The 23,336-nt window shown below is 36.8% G+C and overlaps 1 protein-coding gene and 1 long non-coding RNA gene across 3 annotated transcripts in view; one reads left to right on the forward strand and one right to left on the reverse strand.

Annotated features, from left to right (window-relative positions):
• The window catches only part of LOC121101855, a 192,001-nt gene that overhangs the window by 114,967 nt on the left and 53,698 nt on the right, over positions 1-23,336 (reverse strand). The window lies entirely within an intron of this gene.
• Positions 1-23,336, forward strand: part of NDST3 (N-deacetylase and N-sulfotransferase 3) — a 157,657-nt gene that overhangs the window by 105,291 nt on the left and 29,030 nt on the right. Inside the window, exon 6 of the mRNA XM_008689460.2 lies at positions 21,638-21,820. Coding sequence (XP_008687682.2) covers positions 21,638-21,820 — 183 coding nt within the window. The remainder of the gene's footprint in view (positions 1-21,637; positions 21,821-23,336) is intronic.

Here is a 23,336-nt window from a genome sequence, read left to right on the forward strand (position 1 = left end):
GCGTGGTGCAGTTGGTTAAGCATCTGACTCTTGGTTTCTGCTCAGGTCATGATCTCATAGTCATGAGATTAAGCCCTGCATCGGGCTCCTCGCTCAATTGCAGAGTCGGCTTTAGGTTCTTTCTCCCTCCTCCTCTGCCCCTCCCGGCTCGCGTTCTTTCTCGCTCTCTCAAATAAATAAATAAAATGTTTTTAAAAATTAGATAGAAGAGGTATAGAAAGTATAGAAGTATAGAAAGTATAGAAAAAGTATAGAAAGTATAGAAAATTGCCTTCATAGCTGGAAGGGACAGGAGAATCCTGTGCTCCTCCCATCTCCCCCCTTTACCCGTGTACTTCCCTCATAAGGCAAATTGTCTTATTCAGCACGCACGATTCCCTAGACATTGGTGTTAATGAGACCATTTATAAAAACCTTTGCAGTTCCTTCAAAATTCTAATGTGTCCAAGGCTTGCCTTACCGTAATAATAAAATAATAATAATAATAATATCCAAGCAAATATTTTTAGAATTTCCCCTTAAGTCACTATGAAAATGTTGACCTAAATTTAGTAGAAGAGTGAATCTACTTCAGATTTCAAAACCTCCTCAAGTCTCCTTGTATATGTTAGGTTCAGTTCTGGGTAGTTGCTGCTATGTGAAAGGGTTGCCAGTTTGGGTAAGGAAACATTTATAAACTCTAGTTCTTTTTAACAGCTAGATTACCTAGTTCCTAGGAAAATTCACTTTTAGAAAATGTGATTCCTCATTACATAACAGTATTACTTATGGATTGGTTTATCTATAAATGAGTTCTTTTAAAAGACAGCTTAATGCAAGAATAACAAATTATAGATCAAATGCTTGGGTCCTACTACAAAAAACTTTTTGACATAGATATCTGGTTTAGTTGCAATCTTTTGTAGTCTTTTCACCCTTTATCTCTAGAATTAGAACCTTTACCATGGTATTGTTCTCACCAAAACTGAAATAGCCATTCCAGCGGCCAGCAGCTTGGGCAACAGGTGGCCTCTAGCTGTGCTGACTCATAAAGGTTTGGAATCTTTTGTATTTCTGTTTTATCCCCCATCTCTTTGGAAATGCCTTTCTAGGTATCTTGCCTTTTTAATTAAGTTTTTTTTTTTCCTTTTCTGAGAGAGAGAGGGTGTGTAATCATGTGCAAGCAGGGGAGGGGCAGAAGGAGAGGGAGAGAGAGAATCCCAAGCAGACTCCCCACTGACCACAGAGCCCCATGCAGGGCTCAATCTCACAACCCTGAGATCATGACTGAAATCACAAGTCAGATGCTCAACCAACTGAGCCACCCAGGCACCCAGAATGTGATTCAGTTTTATTCAGTACCTTAGCTGGTTCTTGTATCTGGGTCAGTCTTCTCCTTATCCCTTCAAAGCCGTGAAAGTACTACTGCAATTATATTATCTTGTGCCAAACTTTATTTCTTAAAATATCTTTCTTCAATCAAAACAGTAAGGTATGACTTGTGTAGGCCCAGTCAAGCTCTACTATCTTCCCTCTCATTGAAGGTATAGATACTTGAGTGACTTTGCTAATATCTAGTGACTGTTTGTTCTTTAATATTGTTTGTTCTTATCCTTTCAGTCTTTACTGTCTTCATAAATTTCCATACAAAATTGATACTCCCCAAATCTTTCAATATTTTATAAATCACTTTATTAAAGGGGCTGTCTTAAATAAATAAAGAGAAAATTTTAAATGTTCTTGAATATTTAAAAACTTGACAACAATTAGTCACTAGCTTTTAAAACCTAGATTTTCTTTATTCACAAAATAAATATATTTGTTTGGTATGTTGATTTCCCCCAACCCATGAAAAGTAAATTCAGCTTTATGAGCAAATATAATTAACTGAAACCTCCTGATGATGAAGCTGATTTTGTGATTACTTCAACTTAATTCATTCACATATGAGCTCAAATCAGATTTTCATGTGGATCCATTACTTGAAGGATTTTTTTTCTCAATTCTTTAAAGTTTTTTCAGTTAAATTAAACACCTTTAAGGAGGTTTAATTTCATTTTCTCTATATATCTTCATAATGCTATGAAGGCAGTGCCTTAAAACAAAGAAACAATGTTTTCTACCAGGAAAAAAAAAATGTTTTCATTGCAAAGTTGAATACTACCTTTGTGCAACACTGCTGCTTAAATCAGGTTTTCTCTTAATTAGTCAGTTTTAAATCTATCATAAGCTATAACTGTATTCATTATCCTGTCACTTTCTGAATCTAATAGAAGAAGAACAGCTGCTGTCTGGGCTCTAAATAACTGCGACAGGGTCTTTCAGAGTAATGCAGAAACAATATCAGAACAGCACATTCTAGGTACACAATGCAAAATTAATCAAAAATTGGTGGTCTGAGAGTTGGAGACACTCTTGTGACATGCAAACATTTGTTCAGCAGCTAAAGTAATGACAATGAATTAAACCAATAGAATTACTTCTTCTGGCACCTAACAGAAATGTTATTTGATCATCAATCATTAGCTTGTAATAAAAGGGCTGAACTTGCAGTTCTGAACATACAGCCAGAAAAATTAAGTGACAGACATAAGTGTGATAAAGAAAGACAAACGGTCCAAGCTAAATTGCTTTAAATTGCATTGACCTCATCAGTGTACCTTTGAAACCTGTCCCTAATTGAGAGCAATTGATTTACCCTTCCAGATTTCCTTTAAAACCTATCAGATCCCACATTCAAAATGTTAAGAGTCCTTTGCCAAATTGTTTCGCAACTGAGCTTTCCTCTGGGTTTTTAAATGATGACTAAGCTACAAGTCAGGGAAAAAAACAGTACTCAATGAATTTAAGCCTTAGAAATGAAAGTGACATCTTTTTTCTCCCACTGGACATGGTGAAAAACTAATGAAAGTAATTTTTGACATAAAACAGTTGTAATAGCACAAAATATGAAAGGTATTAGGCACCAAAATGAGCTGTGAGCAGGACCGCCATGCAAAAATGTCAGATGCCTCACATCCAGGATAAAATGGTCAAGTTTCTCAAAATTAAGGAGGGTCTGTGAAGAAGATACGCAGAAAGAGTTATGCTGTGCCGTGAGCACAAGCCCCACTACCTTCTATCCGTGTGAGAGCAGAGAGGTGAATGATCGCCCTGCTGCTCATGTCAGCTCTGGCATGAGGGTCACTGGAATCATCAGAGAGCGTGGTATGGGTTGCCTGCACAAGAAGGACATATTAAGCTGGTGTCTGCCTCATGACCCTCATGATCAGTAAAACTAAAGCATGAGAGAGAGTTTGGCTAAAATGGTCTGTGTCAGAAGAGGATGGGCCATGTCTGGGAAATAGGTACCCTCTTTTCCAAAGTCAAGTCAAAGGCCCCTAAATCCTAGGTCCGGATGTGGAATTCTTAGTAGGAATGTTACCCCAGAATCCATTTAAAAGGGGTTCTGCTCAAAAGGACTGGGGAATGCACTAGCCTAGTAAAGGAAATTGCATTGGTGGGCCTAGGAGTGTCTCCCAAGATTTTGGATGGCTTTAAACATATGCCATCTTATGACACTATAAGTCAAGTAATAATTCCCTGCATTGTTTTCCTTCCTTCATCTCCATGCCCCAAACCCTAAGGGATCAGAAACCTCAGTAAGCAAGGTGAAGAATAAAATCACCCAGTGGAAAAGAATCAGTTCTCCTCTCTTTCCAGCCTCTCTTACAGATTCTCTCCTGTACCAGGGCACAGCTAGGAGAGAGAAGATTTAATATTGCAACTAGTTTAGAGTTTTGATTGTTTTCTGGACCAGGAGATTTAATCTACTAAATCAAGACTCTGTTAGCAACTTAAAGCTACAGAACTTTCTGTCACCTAAGAAACCAAGGAGGCCATGCTGCCTGCTCTAGCTTTCATCCAGAGATAAGGAGAAAACCACCTACACTGAATAGTTTTTAAAGGGAATGTGCAAAAAAAAGTAGTAAGGTTACTATAATGGTTATATCCCATGAATTCTATGTGTATGAGTTACACAATGATTTTTAAGAATGTATATATTTGTTTTCATGATGACCTGATGAGGAAACATGCCATAAAGTGAAATATACTCATTGCTTTTTTATAAATAGAGCAGATAGAGACAACTAGACCTGATGTTAAAGGAGACAAAATACATTATTATACTCAATATAATATTTGATAATATCATATAACATGGCATTGAGAGTATACAATGACCATTTATGGCAGAATAATCCTACAGCTTCAAAGTCCACCCTGATTGAAAAAATTTAAAAATTAAATGTGCTCAGAATGCTGATTTCTTTTTCCTACATAAGAGGCAAGAACCAAAATGAACATCACAATATATTCACATAACTTCTTCAAAATAGACCCAATAATTTTAACAGTTTAAACTTGGGGACAAGAATTTAAAGACAATCTAAATATCATATTTTACCCAGTGAAATTATTCTCTGCATCTTTTTCAGGTAACATATTTCTATGCTTACTGTGTTGTCAGACACTGTATATCCTCCACAGTCTGATGAAAGACCATTTTTCCACCTCCCTTATTATTCGTCATTCACAGATGGGTTTCTCTTCCCCCACCTGCCACCCATAGCTCATTATCAATTTAAAGCTAAACAGTCAAAACTTATCCAATGTCTAAATAATGCTCCCCAAGAAGTGAGAATCTTGCAAAATGAGCAGTGATTTGACATGAAGAAGACAGTATTCCTCAGAGCTCAACCATAAATTGTCATCATTCATTAGCTCCACTAGACTGTTTCCTCTTTCCTGTTTTGTTCCTATTCATGTCCCTGGTGAATAGGAATAAAGCCTAGGGAACTGGGCCACAACACTGAATCCAAGTCAAGGAAATCGTAAGATACCAGCTTTTAAAATATACACTGTTTGACTCAGTAATTTCACTCACATAAAAACTTTCCTAGGAATGTAGTCAAAGATACAAACCAAGACATATCAACTATGACAGCTAATCCAGTGCTGTTTATAACAGTGAAAAGTTACAAACAACCCGAAAGGCCAACAGTAGAAAGTAAATTGCAATAATTAATAAGATAGATTACTATATAGCCATTAGAATATACATATACATATTTCAGAAACATTTTTAATGATGTAGTAAGCTGCTGAAGATATACTGCTAAGTAAGAAACACTATGTACCAAGTTATACTATATTTTAATAAGTATACGCAAATTTTGCAAATATGTGTGTGTATGTGTGTGTGTGTGTGTACATACATACACAGAGGACCCTCTGGGTGGGTGGTGAACTTGTGGCAATTTTGGCTTCTTCCTTTGGTTTTTTTTTTTAATTTTCCAATTTCTTACATTAAACATTAATTTTTTTCCAATTTCTTACATTAAACACATTACATTAAACATGTAACAGCAAAAAAAACTACCCATAATGAGATGGACTTCAATTCGATTCAACAAACACATGTTGGTAGTCTATTATGCAATTAAATTAGGTTTAACAAATATTTCTTTAATGAAACATGCATATAAGTGTAGATACAAAAAAGATTATAACATGGTCCCTGCTCTTGGTGAGCTCACAGTTTAGCAAGAGTAACATAAAGGAGCAAAGACAAATTACCTCAATAATACAGCATAAGATACCTTAGAGATACAAAAGAGGGAGTGGTCACCTAAAACTGGGAATGTCACGGATTGGAAAGAGACAAAAGGGTATTCCAGGTGGGGAGAAGAAACATCTACAAATGCATGGAGGCATTTGTTGGAATGGAAAGTAAAAGAAGGCAAACAGAAAGATATGAAGATGAGAAGAAGGTGGGGCTAGATCATGATGGACTCTTGAAGCATTAAGGGCACAGACTCTAGAGCTACACTGTGTAGTATGGTAGCCACAAACCACATGAGACTATCAAACATTTGAATGTGGCTATCCCACAATGAGATGCACTGCAAGCATAAAAATAACATACCAGGCTTTGAAGACCCGGTACCAGAAAAATGCCAAAATCTCATTAATAATTTTTATGTTGATTACATGCTGAAATGATAATTTTTTTAATATACAGGTTAAATTAAATATATGATTACAATTTCAGTTTTAATTTTTCTAATATGGCTACTAAAAATCTTTTATTATTTATGTGGCTCACATTATGTATCTATTGGACAGCACTGCTTTATTTTTTTAAATGTTTTATTTATTTATTTGAGAGAAAGAGAGAGAAAGAGCATGAGTGGGGGGGTGGGTTAGAGGGAGAGAGAAATAAGCTCCCAGGTGACCAGGGAGCCCCACACGAGGCTCGATCTCAAGACCCTGAGATCATGACCCAAGCCGAAGGCAGAGGCTTAACCGACTGAACCACCCAGGCACCCCCAGCACTGCTTTAGAGGACAGATTAGAAGAGAACAACACTGAAAGGAGGAAGATCAGTTAGAAGGCTTCTAAAGAGCCCAGAAAGAAAACGCAAAGAGGGGTTGAATTAGGCAAGTACAAATAGGGATAGAGAGGAAGAGACAGATTTATAAAAGATACTATATTGACAATACCAGATAAGCTAAATAAGAGATGGAGCTGTAAATATCTGGAATACTGCAAGCTTTTTGGCTTGATGACAATATGATGAGTAGTGACCTTAGACAAAACAGGGAATACAAAAAGAATACCAGCTCTTGATGTAAAGATTCATTCATTCAAATATTCACTTACCAAGCACCTGCCATGTGCTAGTTAGGTGCCAGGGATCTAGCAATGATGAAATAAATGAGGTCTCTACTCTCCTAGAACCTACTTACACTTTACTGTGAACAAATAATGAGTTCAGGTTAGCCATGTTTAAAGTGAGATGGCTATGGGATATTCAGGTATAAATGTTAACTAGAAACTTAGATGTTTGTGTATAAAATTTAGGACAAATATATGAATGGTAGTTAGAGATTTGAAAATCATTATGGTACCTGCATCTAGGGACAGCAAAGAATAAAACCCTAAGAAACGCCAGCTACTCAAGGGGAACATGGAGAAAGAGGAATCAGGGAAAAGAAATAGGTGAAGGAGAAATAGGAGAAAATAGATCCAAAAAGACCAAGAAAGGAGAGAAACTTAAGTGTGGTCAAATAGAGCACTGCCAAATACAGCAGACTGATAAAGACCACCCAGTATCCCTAGTACTATGCAATTTGAGGCCATTGCTCATCTTTGACAGGGCATTTTCAGTGGAGTGGTGGGGACAAAAGCCAGATTAGAAGACAAAACTGATGAATAAAAACAGCACCTATACATTGCTCCTCTGAAGAATTTGGCTGGTTTGGACAGTAGCTAGAAAAGATAAGCACTGAAGTGAGAGCCTAAGATGAGAGGGAATTGAAGCATGTTTTCAGGTATTAGGGACGGACCAGTAAAGAGAACTAAAAAAAGAGGACAACAGAGGAATAAGTGATAGAATGAGATCTCTTGGGAGTTGAAAGTAGATGGGGTGGAAAGTGCTGGGCGATATATTATATTGGTCTTGAATGCAAAATAAAACACCTCTGCCTGACCATCATGGCAACATAGGTCATTCCTGACTTCATTCACTTTCACAAGAACAACTAGCATCTATTCAAGAACAAGACACTAACATCAAGTCAAGAACAAGACAGCACTGAGAGAATCCTAGAAAATGGCAGTGAGGCTGAAGCACAGCCTTGCACCTTAGAGACCAAGACAGGTGGCATTAGAAGGGTAAGAGAAGTGACTACATGTTGACCACATTGCTCCTCCCCCAGGATAGCATATCACCACACACAGATGTCTTCCCAACCCTTCAGTGGGAACCCTTAGTGTGAAAAGAGAACCCAGAGAGGACAACCAACCTCCCCAAGCATTGTAGGCCACATTGTGGGAGCCCCTATTCTGATCTCATACCATGGGGATTACAGGAGAATCTGCAGGGCCCAGCCACTGGGAATCCGGCTGTGCTGGAGAAGTGGGGAGAAACTTGGAACAACCAGCACACACTGATCTTGACAGACCAAGTTCATACCTACAGCGCCCAAGTAGTAATCCCAACCAGGAATTGGGGCTTTTTCTGACCAGGGAATCTGGCAGGGTGCAGATCTGCCTGATTCAGATCTTCAAATGACAAGTTTTACCAGCCCTAGAGCTTGTTGCCCATACCCAGGCAAAGTGCTGAGTCACAACCTCACCCACTGTGAAGAGTGGCTTCCAGCCCCAACTGACCAGAAGGCTGGTGACAGCTCCTGGAAGCTGTGTGGCCAGTGGCACTTGAGCCAAGAGGTAGGAAAGCAGAGTCAGTCACCCCTCAGAGCAAAGCCAGACGTGGAGACTTCCCGTGCTATGCACGGGCAGGGGATTAATTGGTCACCACAGCTGAGGGTGTCTCCTGCCCCATCCCAACTAGACAGCTTGTTTAGGAAGTTGAGAACAGCCTGGAGTGGTCCAGGCATGTGGCTTCAACCCAGGCAAGAGGCTGAGACATAGCCAAACACACTGAGGAGAGTATCTTCCAGCCCCATCTAATCAGAAGGACTGGCAAAAATACCTGAAATCCCTGAGGCCCAGGGGTACTCAAGCCAAGAGAAGAGCATACAGAGTCAATGGTTTACAGAGGAAAGCCAGTGGCCTTGTGCAGCCAGGAAACTTATGATAACAAAGAGCTTTACCAGTTTTAGAGGTGCTTATTCCATTGCTCCCATTCTGGGAATTTAACTCATAGCTCCACTCATTGCTGAAAAGCCTTCAGCCTGCCTGACCAGAGAACCTAATCAGAGCACACAGGAAGTTGCATAGCCCATTTAACAGCCCTATGTACAATAGAATTTGAACAGAGAGCACAGCCTATGGCTTGCCTGGTCTACAGAGAAAAACTGGTAGTTTCTCCAGACCAGGCAGTTATGCACACTCAGGCCTGACTGGGGCACCCTAACAATGAGCTGTGCAGGCCCAGGGCCCTGGCCTGCTGCCCTGCCAGGGAAGGAAAGCTAACTGACAGCCCTATCCACTAATGAATGTAGCACCCAGTCCCAACCATCTAGTAAACATGATCAGAGAATTCAGGCAACTGCAGAGCCCATCTCTACAGCCTTTCTTGGGTATAGAAATAAGCCAGCAGGACTATCCAAGTGCTCTCACCTCATGGCACAACTGCTCATCCCCAACCTCAGAGTTTCAAAAGTTGCTTTACCCATAAATAGACTATAACAGGCCTTACTTGCCCAAAGGCATTACCAGCAAACATACCCAGAAACCCAAACTGAGCTGGCGAGTGAAAAACTGTCTCTGCCAGGGCAAACTGTTAAGTCTAGAAGAGGAGTCCCATTACGAAAATGTACAGATACAATGTAAGGAAAAGGATCATGAAAAATTAAGGTAAATATCACACCCCTCCCCCAAAAAACCTAATAAAGCTCCAATAACTGACCCTATGAACTGTCAGAAAAAGAATTCAAAAAATTCAGAATAATCCTTTTATGGAACAGTGAACTAGAAAAAAGCATGGACAAATAACCAAAGGAAATTAGGAAAACAGTACATGAACAAAATGAGAAGCTTGACAAGAAAATAGCAACCGTCAAAAAAAGAGAGAGAGGGGGGAAAAAAGAAATCCTAGAGTTGAAAAATACAATAACTGGACTGAAGAACTTAATGGAGTTTCAAACGTAGACTCAACCCCACAGAAGAAAGAATTAGCAACCTGGAGTATAGGACACTGGAAATTACCCAGGGAAGCAAAAGAAAAAAGAATGAAAAAGAATGAAGAAAACCTATGGGAATTATAGGACAAAAGAAACAAAACAGTATTTGTATTATGGGAATTCCAGAAAAAGAAGAGAAAGAGAAAAGATCAGGAAAATGCATTTAGAGCAATAATGGCTGAAAACTTCCTAGACCTAGGGAGAGGAATGGATATCCAAATCTGTGAGGCCCAAAGGATCCCAAATAGGTTAAACTTGAATCGGGATACGTCAAAACACATTACAATTAAATTGTCAAAAGTTAGAGACAAAGAAAGAATTTTAAGAGCAGCAAGAGAAAAGAAAGAAGTTATATACATGGGAACCTCCATAAGACTATCAGTGGATTTCTCAACAGAAACTTCTCGGGCAAGGAGAAAGTGGGATGACATATTCAAAATATTGAAAGAAAATAACTCAACCAGAAAGTGTATATGCAGAAAAACAATCCTGCAGAAATAAAGGAGGTATAAAGACTTTCCTAAACAAACAAAATCTTAGGGAGTTCATTACCATCATACAAGCCTTACAACAAATGCTAAAGGGACTTTTCTGAGTGGAAGTAAAAATATGTTAATTAAAATCCTAAAAATACAAAAAAGGTAGCATGAATCTCACTGGCAATAGTAAATATATATCATAGTTAGATTTTGCAATATGGTAACAATGGTACATAACTTACAACTCTAGTTTAAAAGTTAAAAAAACAAATGTAGCAAAAATCAGCATAAATATAATAATCTGTTATTAATTATACAATATGAAAAACAAGTGAATTGTAACAGCAATAACCTAAAATGGGATGGAGAGAAGTAAAAGTGTAAAGTATTTGAATTTTACTGAACTTAAGTTATGTTTAAAATTGGGTGTTATAAGTATAATATTTTATGTAAGCCCTGTGGCAACCACAAGGGAAAATCTTGCAATAATTGCACAAAGGTGATAAGGAAGTCAAAGCATATTCAAAACACATTTAAAAAAAAAAAAAGACAGTAGGATAAGAAACAAGGAAAAATCAGTCTATAAAACAACTAGAAAACAATGAAAAAAATGGCAATAGTCTTTCCCTAACAATAATTACTTTAAACATAAGCAGATTATCTAATCAAAAGATACAGAATAGCTGAATCGATTTAAAAAAAAAATAAGATCCAACAATATGTGGCCTACAAAAAACTCACTTTGGCTTTAAAGACATGTATAGGCTGAGAGGTAAGAGATGAAAAAATACATTTCAAGCCAATGGTAACACACACACACACACACACACACACACACAAAACAGAGGTAGCTATACTTACATCAGTCAAGTAGACTTTAAGCTAGAAGTAGTAAAAAAAGAGACAAAGTAGGTCATTATATACAGGTCAGTATATCAAGAAGCCATAACAATTGTAAATATTTATGCACCCAACACTGGAGCACCTAACTATTTACAGCAAAAACTAACAGAGCTTAAAGGAGAACTAAATGGTAATACAATAATAATTGGAGATTTTATTTCCCCACTCTCAACAGAGAATCAATAAGGAAACCAGATTTGAAGCACACTATAGACCAAATCAACCTAACAGACATATACAAAACATTCTGCCCAACAACAGCAGAATATACATTCTTCTCAAGCACACATGGAACATTATCTAGGACAGACCATATGTTAGGCCACAGGTCAGCAAATTCAAGAAGACTGAAATTATACCAGGTATCTTTCCTGCCCACAATGGCATGAAACTAGAAATAAGTAACAAGAGGAAAACTGGAAAATTCACAAACACATGGAAATTAAACAATACTTTCCTGAACAAACAATGGATCAAGTAAGAAATTAAAAAATAAATTTTAAAAAGTTTCTTGAGACAAACAAAAGTGGAAACATGACCATACCAGAACTTAGAACGCAGCTGAAGCATTCTAAGAAGGAAGGTTATAGCAAGAAATACCAATATTAGGAAGCAAAAGATCTCAAATAACCTAACTCTACACTTCAAAAACCTAGAAAAAGAATAAATTGAGCTGACAGTTAGTAGAAAGAAGGAAATAATAAAGATTAGAACAGAAATAAATGAAATAGACAGAAAAACCATAGAAAAGATTAACCAAACCAACAGTTGATTTCTTGAAAAGATAAAGAAAATTGTCAAAGCCTTAGCTAGAGTAACCAAGGAAAAAAGAGAAATGACCCAAATCAACAAAGCTGTAAATGAAGAAGGAGACATTGCAACTAACAGTACAGAAATTCAAAGGATCGTAAGAGGCTACTATGAACAACTGTATGCCAAGAAACTGGACAACTTAAATGGAAAAATTCTTAGAAACATACATGCAATTACCAAACCTGAATCAGGAATAAATAAAAAATCTGAAGAGACCAATTACTAGTAAGAAGATTGAACCAGTAATCAAAAATCTCCCAATAAAGAAAAACCTGGGACCAGATGGTTTCACTGCTGAATTTCACCAAACACTTAAAAAAGAATTAATACTAATACTTCTCAAATTTTTCTAAAAATCCCAAACTTACTTTACAAGGGAAGCAGTACCGATACCAAAACCAGAAAAAGACACTAACTAGAAAACTGTACACCAGTATTTCTGATAAATATGGATACACAAATTCTCAATAAAATACCAGCAAACTGAATTCAGCAGCACATTAAAAGGACCATTCACCACGATCATGAGATTTATCCCTGTGATACAAGGATGTTTCAACATATGCTAATCAATTAATGTGATACATCACATTAATAGAATAAAAGAAAAGAAACATATGATCATCTCAATAGATGTAGAAAAAGCACCTGACAAAACTCGACATCCATTCATGAAAAAAAACTCTTTTTTTTTTTTAAAGATTTTATTTATTTATTTGACAGAGATAGAGACAGCCAGCGAGAGAGGGAACACAAGCAGGGGGAGTGGGAGAGGAAGAAACAGGCTCATAGCAGAGGAGCCTGATGTGGGGCTCGATCCCATAACGCCGGGATCACGCCCTGAGCCGAAAGCAGACGCTTAACCGGGCGCCACCCAGGCGCCCCATGAAAAAAAACTCTTAACAAATTAGGCATAAAAGGAACGTATCTCACGTATCTCAACATAAAAAGGGGCATGTATGACAAGGTCAGAGCTAACATCACACTCCGTGGTGAAAGGATGAAAAATTTCTTCTAAAATTAGAAGCAAGCCAAGAGTGCCCACTCTTACCACTCCAATTCAACATAGTACTAGAAGTTCTAAGCTAGAACAGTCAGGCTAGAAAAAGAAATGAAAGGTTTCAGAATTGGAAAGAAAGAAGTAAAATTGTCTCTATTTACAGATGACATGATTTTATATAGAGAAGACCCTAAAGACTCAACCAACAAACTGTTAGATATAATCAATGAATTCAGTAAAGTTGCAGGATACAAAATTAACACACAAAAATCAGTAGCATTTCTGTACAGTAACAACAAAATTTCTGAAAGAGAGAGTCAATCACATTTACAATAGCATCAAAACAATAAAATACTTAAGAATAAACAACTAATGAGGTAAAATTTCTCTATGCTGAAAACTAGAAGACACTGGTGAAAGAAATCAGAGAGGACACAAATAAATAGAAAGGTATCATATGTTCACAGATTACAAGAATTAATACTGTTAAAGTGTTCAATACTACTGAAAGCCACCTACAGATTCAATGCAATCCCTATCAAGATTTCAATGGCATTTTTTTACAGACATAGAAAAAAAAAATCTCTGAAATGTATTGGGAACGAAGCCCCTAAATAGCCAAAGAAATCCTGAGAAAGAACACAGCAGGAGGTATCACACTTCCTGATTTCAAGCTATTCTATAAAGCTATGGTTATCCAAACAGTATGGTACTGGCATAAAAACAAAGAGAGCAATAGAATAGAATAGAGAGCCCAGAAATAAACCTAAGCATATCCAGTCAACTAATATTTGACAAGGGAGCCAAGAATACTCAATGGAGAAAAGATAGTCTCTTCAAAAAATGATGCTGGGATAATTGAATATTCACATGTAAAAGAATGAAAGTGGATCTATTTCTTATACTATTCACGAAAATTAACCCATTTAAGACTTAAATGTAGGGGCGCCTGGGTGGCACAGCGGTTAAGCGTCTGCCTTCGGCTCAGGGCGTGATCCCGGCGTTATGGGATCAAGCCCCACATCAGGCTCTTCCGCTGTGAGCCTGCTTCTTCCTCTTCCACTCTCCCTGCTTGTGTTCCCTCTCTCGCTGGCTGTCTCTATCTCTGTCGAATAAATAAATAAAATCTTTAAAAAAAAAAAAAGACTTAAATGTAAGGTCTGAAACCATGAAACTCATGGAAGAAAACAAGAAAAAAGTTGCTTGACATGGGTCATGGTACTGATTTTTTGGATATGACACCTAAAGCACAGGCAACAAAATCAAAAATTAACTAGTGGGACTACATCAAACTAAAAAGCTTCTGCACAGCAAAAGAAACCATCAAAAAGGGAAAAGACAATCTACAGAATGGGAAAGAACATCTTCAAACTATATAAGGAGTTAAAATTCAAAACATATAAAGAACTCATACAACTCAATAGAAAATAAAAACAAAGAGCAAACAAAAATAATTTAAAATGGGCAAAGGGTCCGAATAGACATTTTTCCAAAGAAGATATATGAAAGGCTAATGCGTACATGAAAAGATGCCAACATCTCTAGTCATTAGGGAAATACAAATCAAAGCCACAAAGAGATATCACCTTATGCCTGTTAGAATGGCCATCATCAAAAGAATAAGCAATAGGAAATGCTGGCATAGATGTTGAAAAAAGGAACCCTGTGTACTGATGGTGGGATTGTAAGTTTGTACAATCACTATGGAAAACAGTATGAAGAATCCCCCCAAAATTAAAAAACAGAACTACCGTATGGTCTAGCAACTCCACTTTTGGGAACAGATGAAACACTAACTCAGAAAGGTATCTCCACCCCTATGTCCCTGGCAGCATTATTTACAATAGCCAAGGCGTGGAAGCAACCTAAGTGTGTACTGATGGATGAATGGATAAAGAAGCTATGATACACACAAACACACTGGAATATTATTCAGCCATGAAAAGGGGGAAATCCTAGTATTTGTGACAACATGGATGGATGTTGAAGGCACTGGGCTAAGTGAAATAAGTCAGACAAAGACAAATGCTGTATGATCTCACTTATATGTGGAATCTAAAAAGAAAAACAAACTCATAGGAAAAAAAAAAAAAAAAAGATCAGACTTGTAGTTACCAGAGTACCAGAGTCAGGCACTGAGGGGAGTGGGAACTGGAGAAAGGTGGTCAAGAAGTACAAACTTCCAGTTACAAAACAAACAAGTGTTAAGCATGTAATGTACATCACGATGACTAGAGCTGACACTGCTGGATGATATATAAACAAATAAGAGACTAAATCCTCAGTTTCTCATCTCAAGAAATTTATTTTCCATTCATTCTTTTCCTCTTTCTTTTCTTTTTATTGTATCTATAAGAGGTGGATATTAGCTGAACCTACTGTGGTAATCATTTCACAATATATGTAATCAAGCCATCATGCTGTCCGCCTCAAACTTACACTGTAATGTATGCCAGTTATTTCTCCATAAAACTGGGGGGGGGGGGGAGACAGACGTCTATGAAGAACACTAAGAAGTTGAAAGAGTTCCTGCCTGATGAACACTACTCTCTGCTGATCATGGGATGGTTAACTAGGGAGATTAAGGAGAGTGGGGATGAAGCAGAAAGCCTCAAAAGAGGGAGGAAAGACTGAAATCAGTGCTGAAGTGAACTGAAGATCATGAATAAGAAGAATGGCCAGTGGTATGGGGGCGTCACTGAGATTGGGGACGAGGTGCTTGTGTGACCTGAAAAGCTCCCATTATGTGTTTTTTTTTCTCTAGTGTGCTGAACAATCCATATGTGGAATGTAGAAACTGAAAGAATTGAATGAAAAATTGATGTGAAGTCTCAGATTTGTAGAACACTGAAAGCAAAAAGATGATTTGGGAAATCTGAAGGTGATAGTGGGAGAGGAGTTCAAATTGTTGACCATAGAATCTTGCCCGCCAGAGGAAGTGATCAGATGGACATGGACAGGTGCAAGAAAAAAATGAGATAATTAAGATCCTAGAGGTATAGATAAGGTTAATGAGCTACTGGAAGGAAGCTATAAATGAGAAATGGTGTTCCTCCAAAATAATATATCAACAATAACAACAACAAATACCTAGCATTTACTAAGCAATTACTGCGTGTCAAGCAGTTCTTTAAATGTTTTGTTTTATTGTACTTAATTATCACAACAATCCTGTGAGGTAGTTACTATTTTATACCCTTTTTTTTTCTTTTAGATGAGTAAATTAAAGTACTGAGAGTTTAAATGACTTGCTAAAATCAAAGAACCAGTAGGTGGCAGAACCCACTTTTTTAAAAAATAAAAATTTGCTATTTTTATTTATTGTTTTATACATTTTTATTTAAATTCCAGTTACTTCACATACAGTATATTATTAGTTTCAGAGGTAGAATTTAGTGATCCATCACTTACATACAACACCCAGGGCTCATTCCTTCAAGTGCCCATCACCATCCCCCATGCACCTCCCCTCCAGCAACCTTCAGTTTGTTTCCTATAGTTAAGAGTCTCTGTGGTTTGTCTTAACCACAGCGCAGGCCAAAGTCAAAGGCCTAAAAGATATAGTTTATTTACAAAGGAAGAATCACAGGAAGCAGAAGCAAGAGGGTTGGTAGAGTGAGTGAAGACTAGGCCAAGTTCAGGGAGAGGAATACAGGTAAATGGGGATAAAGTTAAAACAGATAAGAATCAATCATTAAGGAGGCCCACAATTTGAATGGTGTAAGGAATTACCAGAATGAATGGCGCTGAAAAAATAACTAACCCTAGATTTTCCCCACTTTACAAATGAAACAATTGGTGCCAACTCAAAGCACAGACTATATATTACAGGCAGTCCAGAGAAAAAAGTTGAAAAGACGCTATGTCAGCCCCAAGGAACTTAACAATCTAGATACAAACAATTATTTTTTTAAAGCATAATACAAGCCAGAGTAAGATAATGTTGGAAAGACCTAACAGTAGTGCTCTGGAGCTCATATTGTTCTAAGATTGGATTTGCCTAGAGAGATCTGAAGAGGTAGATGTAACAGGCTGCGTATATAGGATTGAGATAGGTAGAAAAGTGCAGAGAGAAGAAACTGCATAAACAAAGCCCTGGAGGGCAGCAAGACCAAGGACCAGTGAGCAAGGCAAGCTGCCTGGTGCCCAAGGGACAGAACGAGGATATGAGTGAAGACTGAAAAGGTGTAACTGAGACCATGTCATCACTAAGGATGACATCCTGAATTTTATTTTAATTCAGAAGGCAATGAGGAACTATTTGTGGGTTCAAACTGGGAAATTATAGAATAGAAGGTTCGGGCCCAGAGCATCATTAAAATAGCTTTCTAATCAAGATTTTTTAAACTTATTTTCCAGAAAGAGATGTGCTATGTAATGGAGTACAATCTTGACAGTGGTGGGACTCATATATTTTTCATGATAATAAAAATGAAACTTCCAGAGTTTGATCACTACCCCATAAAAATAAACCATTTTCCTTATTTTCCCCCAAATAATTACCATATGCTTGTCCTCTGACACACAACCTTTTAAATGCCATGAAATAAAGTAAAAATGAATATGCAAGGCAGTCTTTTAAATGGAGAAGTTATAAGGTAATATGCATCTGAGACGTACATGTGGAAATGGAGAAGAATTTTGATTTGGTTAAAAAATAATAGTAATAATAATTATAATAAACATATGACTGAAGGGGAATTAGGAACCAATTGCACATGTCTATATGGGCCAGACCTCTTTTTTTTTTTTTTTTTTTTAGCAATTTTCTGTGCATCTACACACATGTCAGCAGTACAGAAGCCCTCAAAAGGCATGGCCAAAGGGCACTTACCAAGTTGTTCTTTGTGCTAGGGATAGCTCTAAGGCTTGGACATCAAAATATATTTATGGACTTAACAGGACTTGTTTGTTTTTAAAATGTATTCAAAAGGACCACTACAGAAAAGCCAATGGCTTTGGCAAATGGAATCTTTTCTATGAGAATAAACAATGGGTCTGGCCAGTTTTCCTCAAACTGTATTTCAGTGGTACCTACATCAAAACAACTGGGATGATTTTCTAAAATGCAGGTACCAAGGCATCTTCCAGACCTAGCAAATCAGAATCACTGAGTGTAAGGTCTGGTGATCTGAGTTCTTATCAACTTCCTAGGGGATCTGTTACATATGTTCAGGCTTTTGAATCTTTGCTCACCTGGAAGGACACCCAAACAAAACTGCTTGGCTGAAGGACAGAAGTGGAAGGCAGACTTTTTTTTCACTGTAAATTCTTATGTGCCTTTTGAATTCTGCATTTTTCCACAAACAATACAAGAATGAGCATCATATATTTATGTTTTCGCACCCAGAACCAGGCAGAATTTCTGGCAGTAGGATAAGAAAAATGTTTGTGGATTTGGTCATAAATGGCATAGTTTATAATAAATACTAGAAGTAACACACTTTTTTACACCCCTATTTCCTCTCCCCTCCCCTTGACCTCAAAAGAAACAGGTTACTGCCCTGTCAACTGCTTTTGCACCAGGACCCATGTTTTGCTCCTTACTCTTCTTGGTAGTGATTCATGCATCTCCAATACCTGGAACTTACTAGATTCACATGGTTGAGGCTAGAAAGTGAGATAAAGCTGCCCACATCTTTTTCTTAGCCACACTTTTACAAATGATAATCTGTTTCCTCTCCCATAAATACCAGTGTATATGATATTTGGCACTTAGCTTTTGCTTTTTACAGAAAAATAATCATAGTATGTTGTTATATATGTGTCTATCAGGCTAGAAAGAACGTTTTCAACTGTTAGATAAAATTTATACCTTTGGCAGAGTTTCCAATGATTTGAGTTTTAAGCAGGTAATTAGTCCTTTTGGTAACAACTAATTACTTATAGTATGCATGTAGCAAAAACTGTCGTAGAAGTGCAGTTGTAACTTCTTTGACATTTTCTCATTGGATTCTACATGTATGACAAAGATAATTTATTTTGATACATTTATCCTTTTTTAAAAGGCAAACAAGCAAACAAATCCTTAGTTGTAAAGCACTCTTAAAATTATAAAGGCATCCTCTCTAGGGAAAGACTAGTATCTATTTTCCCTGAACTGGTAACCCTTTCAAGCTTCCTTGTTTCTTTCTAATCCAGCAGAAACTGTTGCAAAGAAATAAAGTGACATTAAGTTGCCATACGTCAGAACAGGAGTAAGAAAGAAATAAGGTCTGGAAAGCAAACTAATTATTTTACCAAAACACTGTCATCATATGTCTGTTCTCACTAGTCCTGTTGTTTGTTGTGCATACCATCCTAACTAAAAATTAATAAAGAAAACCTGGAGAGGTTATATGTTCAGCAAGAAATATACAATATTCCATGTGTAGCGAGAATAGTGTGATTCACACAGACACACACACACACACACACTCACACACAATTTAAAAAGAAATTATTTTATATCCTGACCAATTATATTCCCTTCATGGCCTTGTATTTCTTAGAAAAACAAAGCAAATCCCAGGCTTGAGTCCAAAGTCTGAAAATGTCTTGAGGTAACACATACTACAAAACCATCACTGTGAAACAGTCCTTTTGCTTATGGTGCACTTTGCATTATGTTAAAGTAGATATACAAAAAAAGAGTTGAAAACCTGGGGAAGGTTCTATGGATGGCAGCTAAGTAGCTTTTCTTTTACAGGATTAAGTTCAACACTTTATAAGTATTACCTTAATTCTTGCCAATCAGGTTAACTTTCAGCAAAAGCAATGTCATTACCTAGCTCATAACTCATTCTGGATTGCCTCTGTCTTCTAGCAGACAGAGTAGCATTTTTTACTTTCTGTATTCACACGGGTAAAACAGTGACACTCTGCTCTTTAAATGTCACAGAGTAAAATGTTTTCTGGGTTGAAAAGTAAATTCAAAGGGAGTTCAAATGTATTAGTATCACAAAGTCACACTGTGTCTCCACATTTCCCATTTTATGCCCAATGCAGATGCTATTCAAGTGAAATATAGACACATAGATGTATTGATAAATCTCTCATAAATAAAGCAAGAAACACAAACTAGTGGCTAAGTGGATTAATATATATATATATATACTACATTGTATTAAAATTTTTTCACTTAATAAGCAACTTGAAGTATTTTGTTGTTGTCGAGCTACATTGAAAAATGTGGCATATAAAACAAATGATGTAAGAGTGCCTCTAACAGACATTACAAAAGAACTTTCAAATGTAACATGATTGTCTTAAGTCTCTCAAAGGTGACTTTTTGATAAATTTTGGAGGAGAAAAGGAAGGGAAACAAAAGTCATAGAATTGGAGCTACTATAAAAATAACCAGAAAGTTACATTTTAGAAGTCTAATTTTTCAGAAATACCCAATATGGTACAAGTCTTGTTTATCAATTCCATGACTGCATCAGTCCACTGGTAGCTATTTAAAGTCACCCTCAAAGTATTTTATTTGTGAAAGTTCTAAAATTTAATATATGTTCAGTCAGAGTGAACAGAAATACAATTAAATGTTCTTGATCACAGTTGAAGCTTTTCATATAAAAGCCAACAGGACTTATTCTATAGAATAAAGGATATCACTGTTTCCTCTTATTCATAGTTGTAATTAGATTTTTTCTGATTCATTGTATCAAATCTTAATATAACCATTCTCTCATCTCTGCCACTTTACCTCAGTAAATTTCCTTGAATATTTCTTTCAGTCTCTAATGAATGAACCTATTATATTCATTATTATGATGATTATAATAAGTGTTATTACTATTCATTCACCCGACATTATATATTTTAGGAAAGTACTATTATCACATGAATTATTTTTATGATCTTTTTTATAGCAGCATAAATGTGACAACAGTTTCTTTGCCATTGAAAATCTCATGCAGAATTGTTTCCGTTTGTCAACACTTCACCAACAAAAAATACTTGCATTCACTTGAAGCAATAGCTTCTAAAAAGCCCATTCTACATTCCAGACCAATTTAATCAAACCTAAGAATTTAAATTTATTTTATTATGAAGAAAATGCTGTGATTTTGTTTTCAATGCATGAATTCAATCTAGGTCAGCTGCTTCCCTAGGAAGAGTTGATTTTATCTAGCTAAACACTGAAAACTTGTCTTAAAGGAGGTGTCTGATATTGGAAATAATAGACCTAATGACTATGGAAATGGGTTTGAGAGTGTTATTGATGGAAAATAGTTAATATTTATTTTAGCAAAAATTCAGACCCTAGTCTTGTGTCATTATGGCCTCTAATAAATACAAATCAGAGGATACTCAGTTAATGCTAATGATGGTGATCCACTGATTATTTATAATCTTCAACTTGAAGTACTACATTATAAGCCAACTAAAGTAGATTGACATTATAAAATTCCAACCTCCTGAGATCCTGCTGCCACAAATTAGGAATAGGTCACTGATACCATGAAGCCATTACGTGTGAGCATCTAAGATGTTACTGAGCATCAAACTAATTGCACCAACACAGATATATGACAGTTGGACATGTTTTTTGTTGTGAAATATATTAAAATCTCAGAAAAAAAGTCTTTAAGTCTTACTAATAACACATCCTCTAACATGCATTAATATAATGAGAGTACCTGGGATATGTCCGCAATTCAGAAACACAGCATGAATTGAAACCCTGTGCAAAGACTACTGAAGAAAAACTAGCATTACTATGATTGCACTGCCCCCTAGGGCTAAAATAACTTGTGTTTACACTGAAGTCCATTTGCCTTTTTCAGATCAGCATTTTCATGACGCATTTGTCCAACTATGGGAATGACCGCCTGGGACTATATACATTTGTTAATCTGGCCAACTTCGTGCAGAGCTGGACCAACTTGCGACTTCAGACTCTGCCTCCAGCACAGCTGGCTCACAAGTATTTTGAGCTCTTTCCTGATCAAAAAGACCCTCTCTGGCAGGTAATATTGCTTCAATAATTGGTATAATTAATTAACCCCCTAAACATATCTTGGAGTTCTATGAGGTAATCCCAGTCTGAAAAGTGAAGGCATCTGGGGGAAAAAAATAATACGTTTTGGAATGTTAGTAGATTTGAGAAACTACTTCTTCCTGAATTGCAGTCTTATATTATTGCTTCATAGTGGGCCAAATTCTCTGTTCCCATGCCCCTTCAGAATTATGAAATTCTGAAAGCTCAACAAGGAGTCCCATGGATATAATATTTTCAATCAGGAGTGAGGGATCAATTTGCAGATTGCAATTGGCTAAAAAGAGTAGAAGAGTGGTAAACAGGTTGTGTACTAGGCAAGTTCCAGGCCATCTGGCTCCAGAGGCTGTGCTCTTAATCACTGTTCTAAATGAGAGTTACTGAGCTACTAGAGAGTTACTAACAGAGCTGATGGTACAATAATAACAATCATCAAAAGTGGAACTGAGTAAATTTCACAGACTAAAGTCGCAGTAAGCTCTGAACTATATAGTCAATTCATTCAGCTTTGAATGTGAGATAATTACCACCTGACCACGAACAGGTAACTCCAAGAACAGACATAACTACACATTTTAGAATGTGAACATCGGTGCTTGGGGAATTATCACTACATATTACTTTGCAGTTGCTATAACACACATCGTTTTTTCTTTACCACTACAAAATATCACCAAACGTTAGCCGCTGGAAAGACATTCAATATTCCTGTTGATTTAACACCTTATTTTTTTTAATTTTTTAAAAAGATTTTATTTATTTGAGAGAGAGAGAGCATGAGTGAGGGGAGGGGCAGAGAGAAGGGAGAAGCAGACTCCCCGCTGAACAGGGAACCCGACATGAGGCTCCATCCCAGGACCCCAAGATGATGACCTGAGTTGAAGGCAGGTGCTTAACTGAGCCACCCAGGTGGCCCAACACCTTATTTTTAAACTGAAATCATTATTTCAGATGACAGGTTTGAAACAACTCGTTTTTTCCAGAACAGCAGCCAAGAAGAATACCCTCACTTTAGTCTTAACAAATCTGTTTCTTATTGTAAGTAAGCAGAGAGTTTAACTATACACATCTATAGTATTAATTGAATAGAAATAGCGTACTGTCCTGATTCCTATATCTGAAATAGTATTAACGGATACTTCAATTCTTCACATAATGTGCATTTTGCAGTTGCAATTAAGGATGTTCTAGATCCATCTTGCATAGTGGTTTTGGTTCATGTACTATACACCAAGAGCAGATCCCTAAGGTAGTAATTCACCTTCATTTTACCCTTTTGCTGAAATTTAGTGCTTTTTAGCATCATAATCTGTAAGTTATAGTTTTACATATACATTTACTGACCTCTGAAGGCAACTGAAAGGAATCCGCTATCTCTTTAAAGAGTATTATTATGGCCAGATGTGTACTTCTTTGAAGCACAGCAAGATAGCTTGAAGTTATTGAGAATAAAAATCTTACACCTTATATTTCAGTTACTTATTGAA

The sequence above is a fragment of the Ursus maritimus genome, unplaced genomic scaffold (genome assembly GCF_017311325.1).
Source record: "Ursus maritimus isolate PB19 unplaced genomic scaffold, ASM1731132v1 scaffold_11, whole genome shotgun sequence".
In the NCBI taxonomy this organism is placed as follows: Eukaryota; Metazoa; Chordata; class Mammalia; order Carnivora; family Ursidae; genus Ursus; species Ursus maritimus.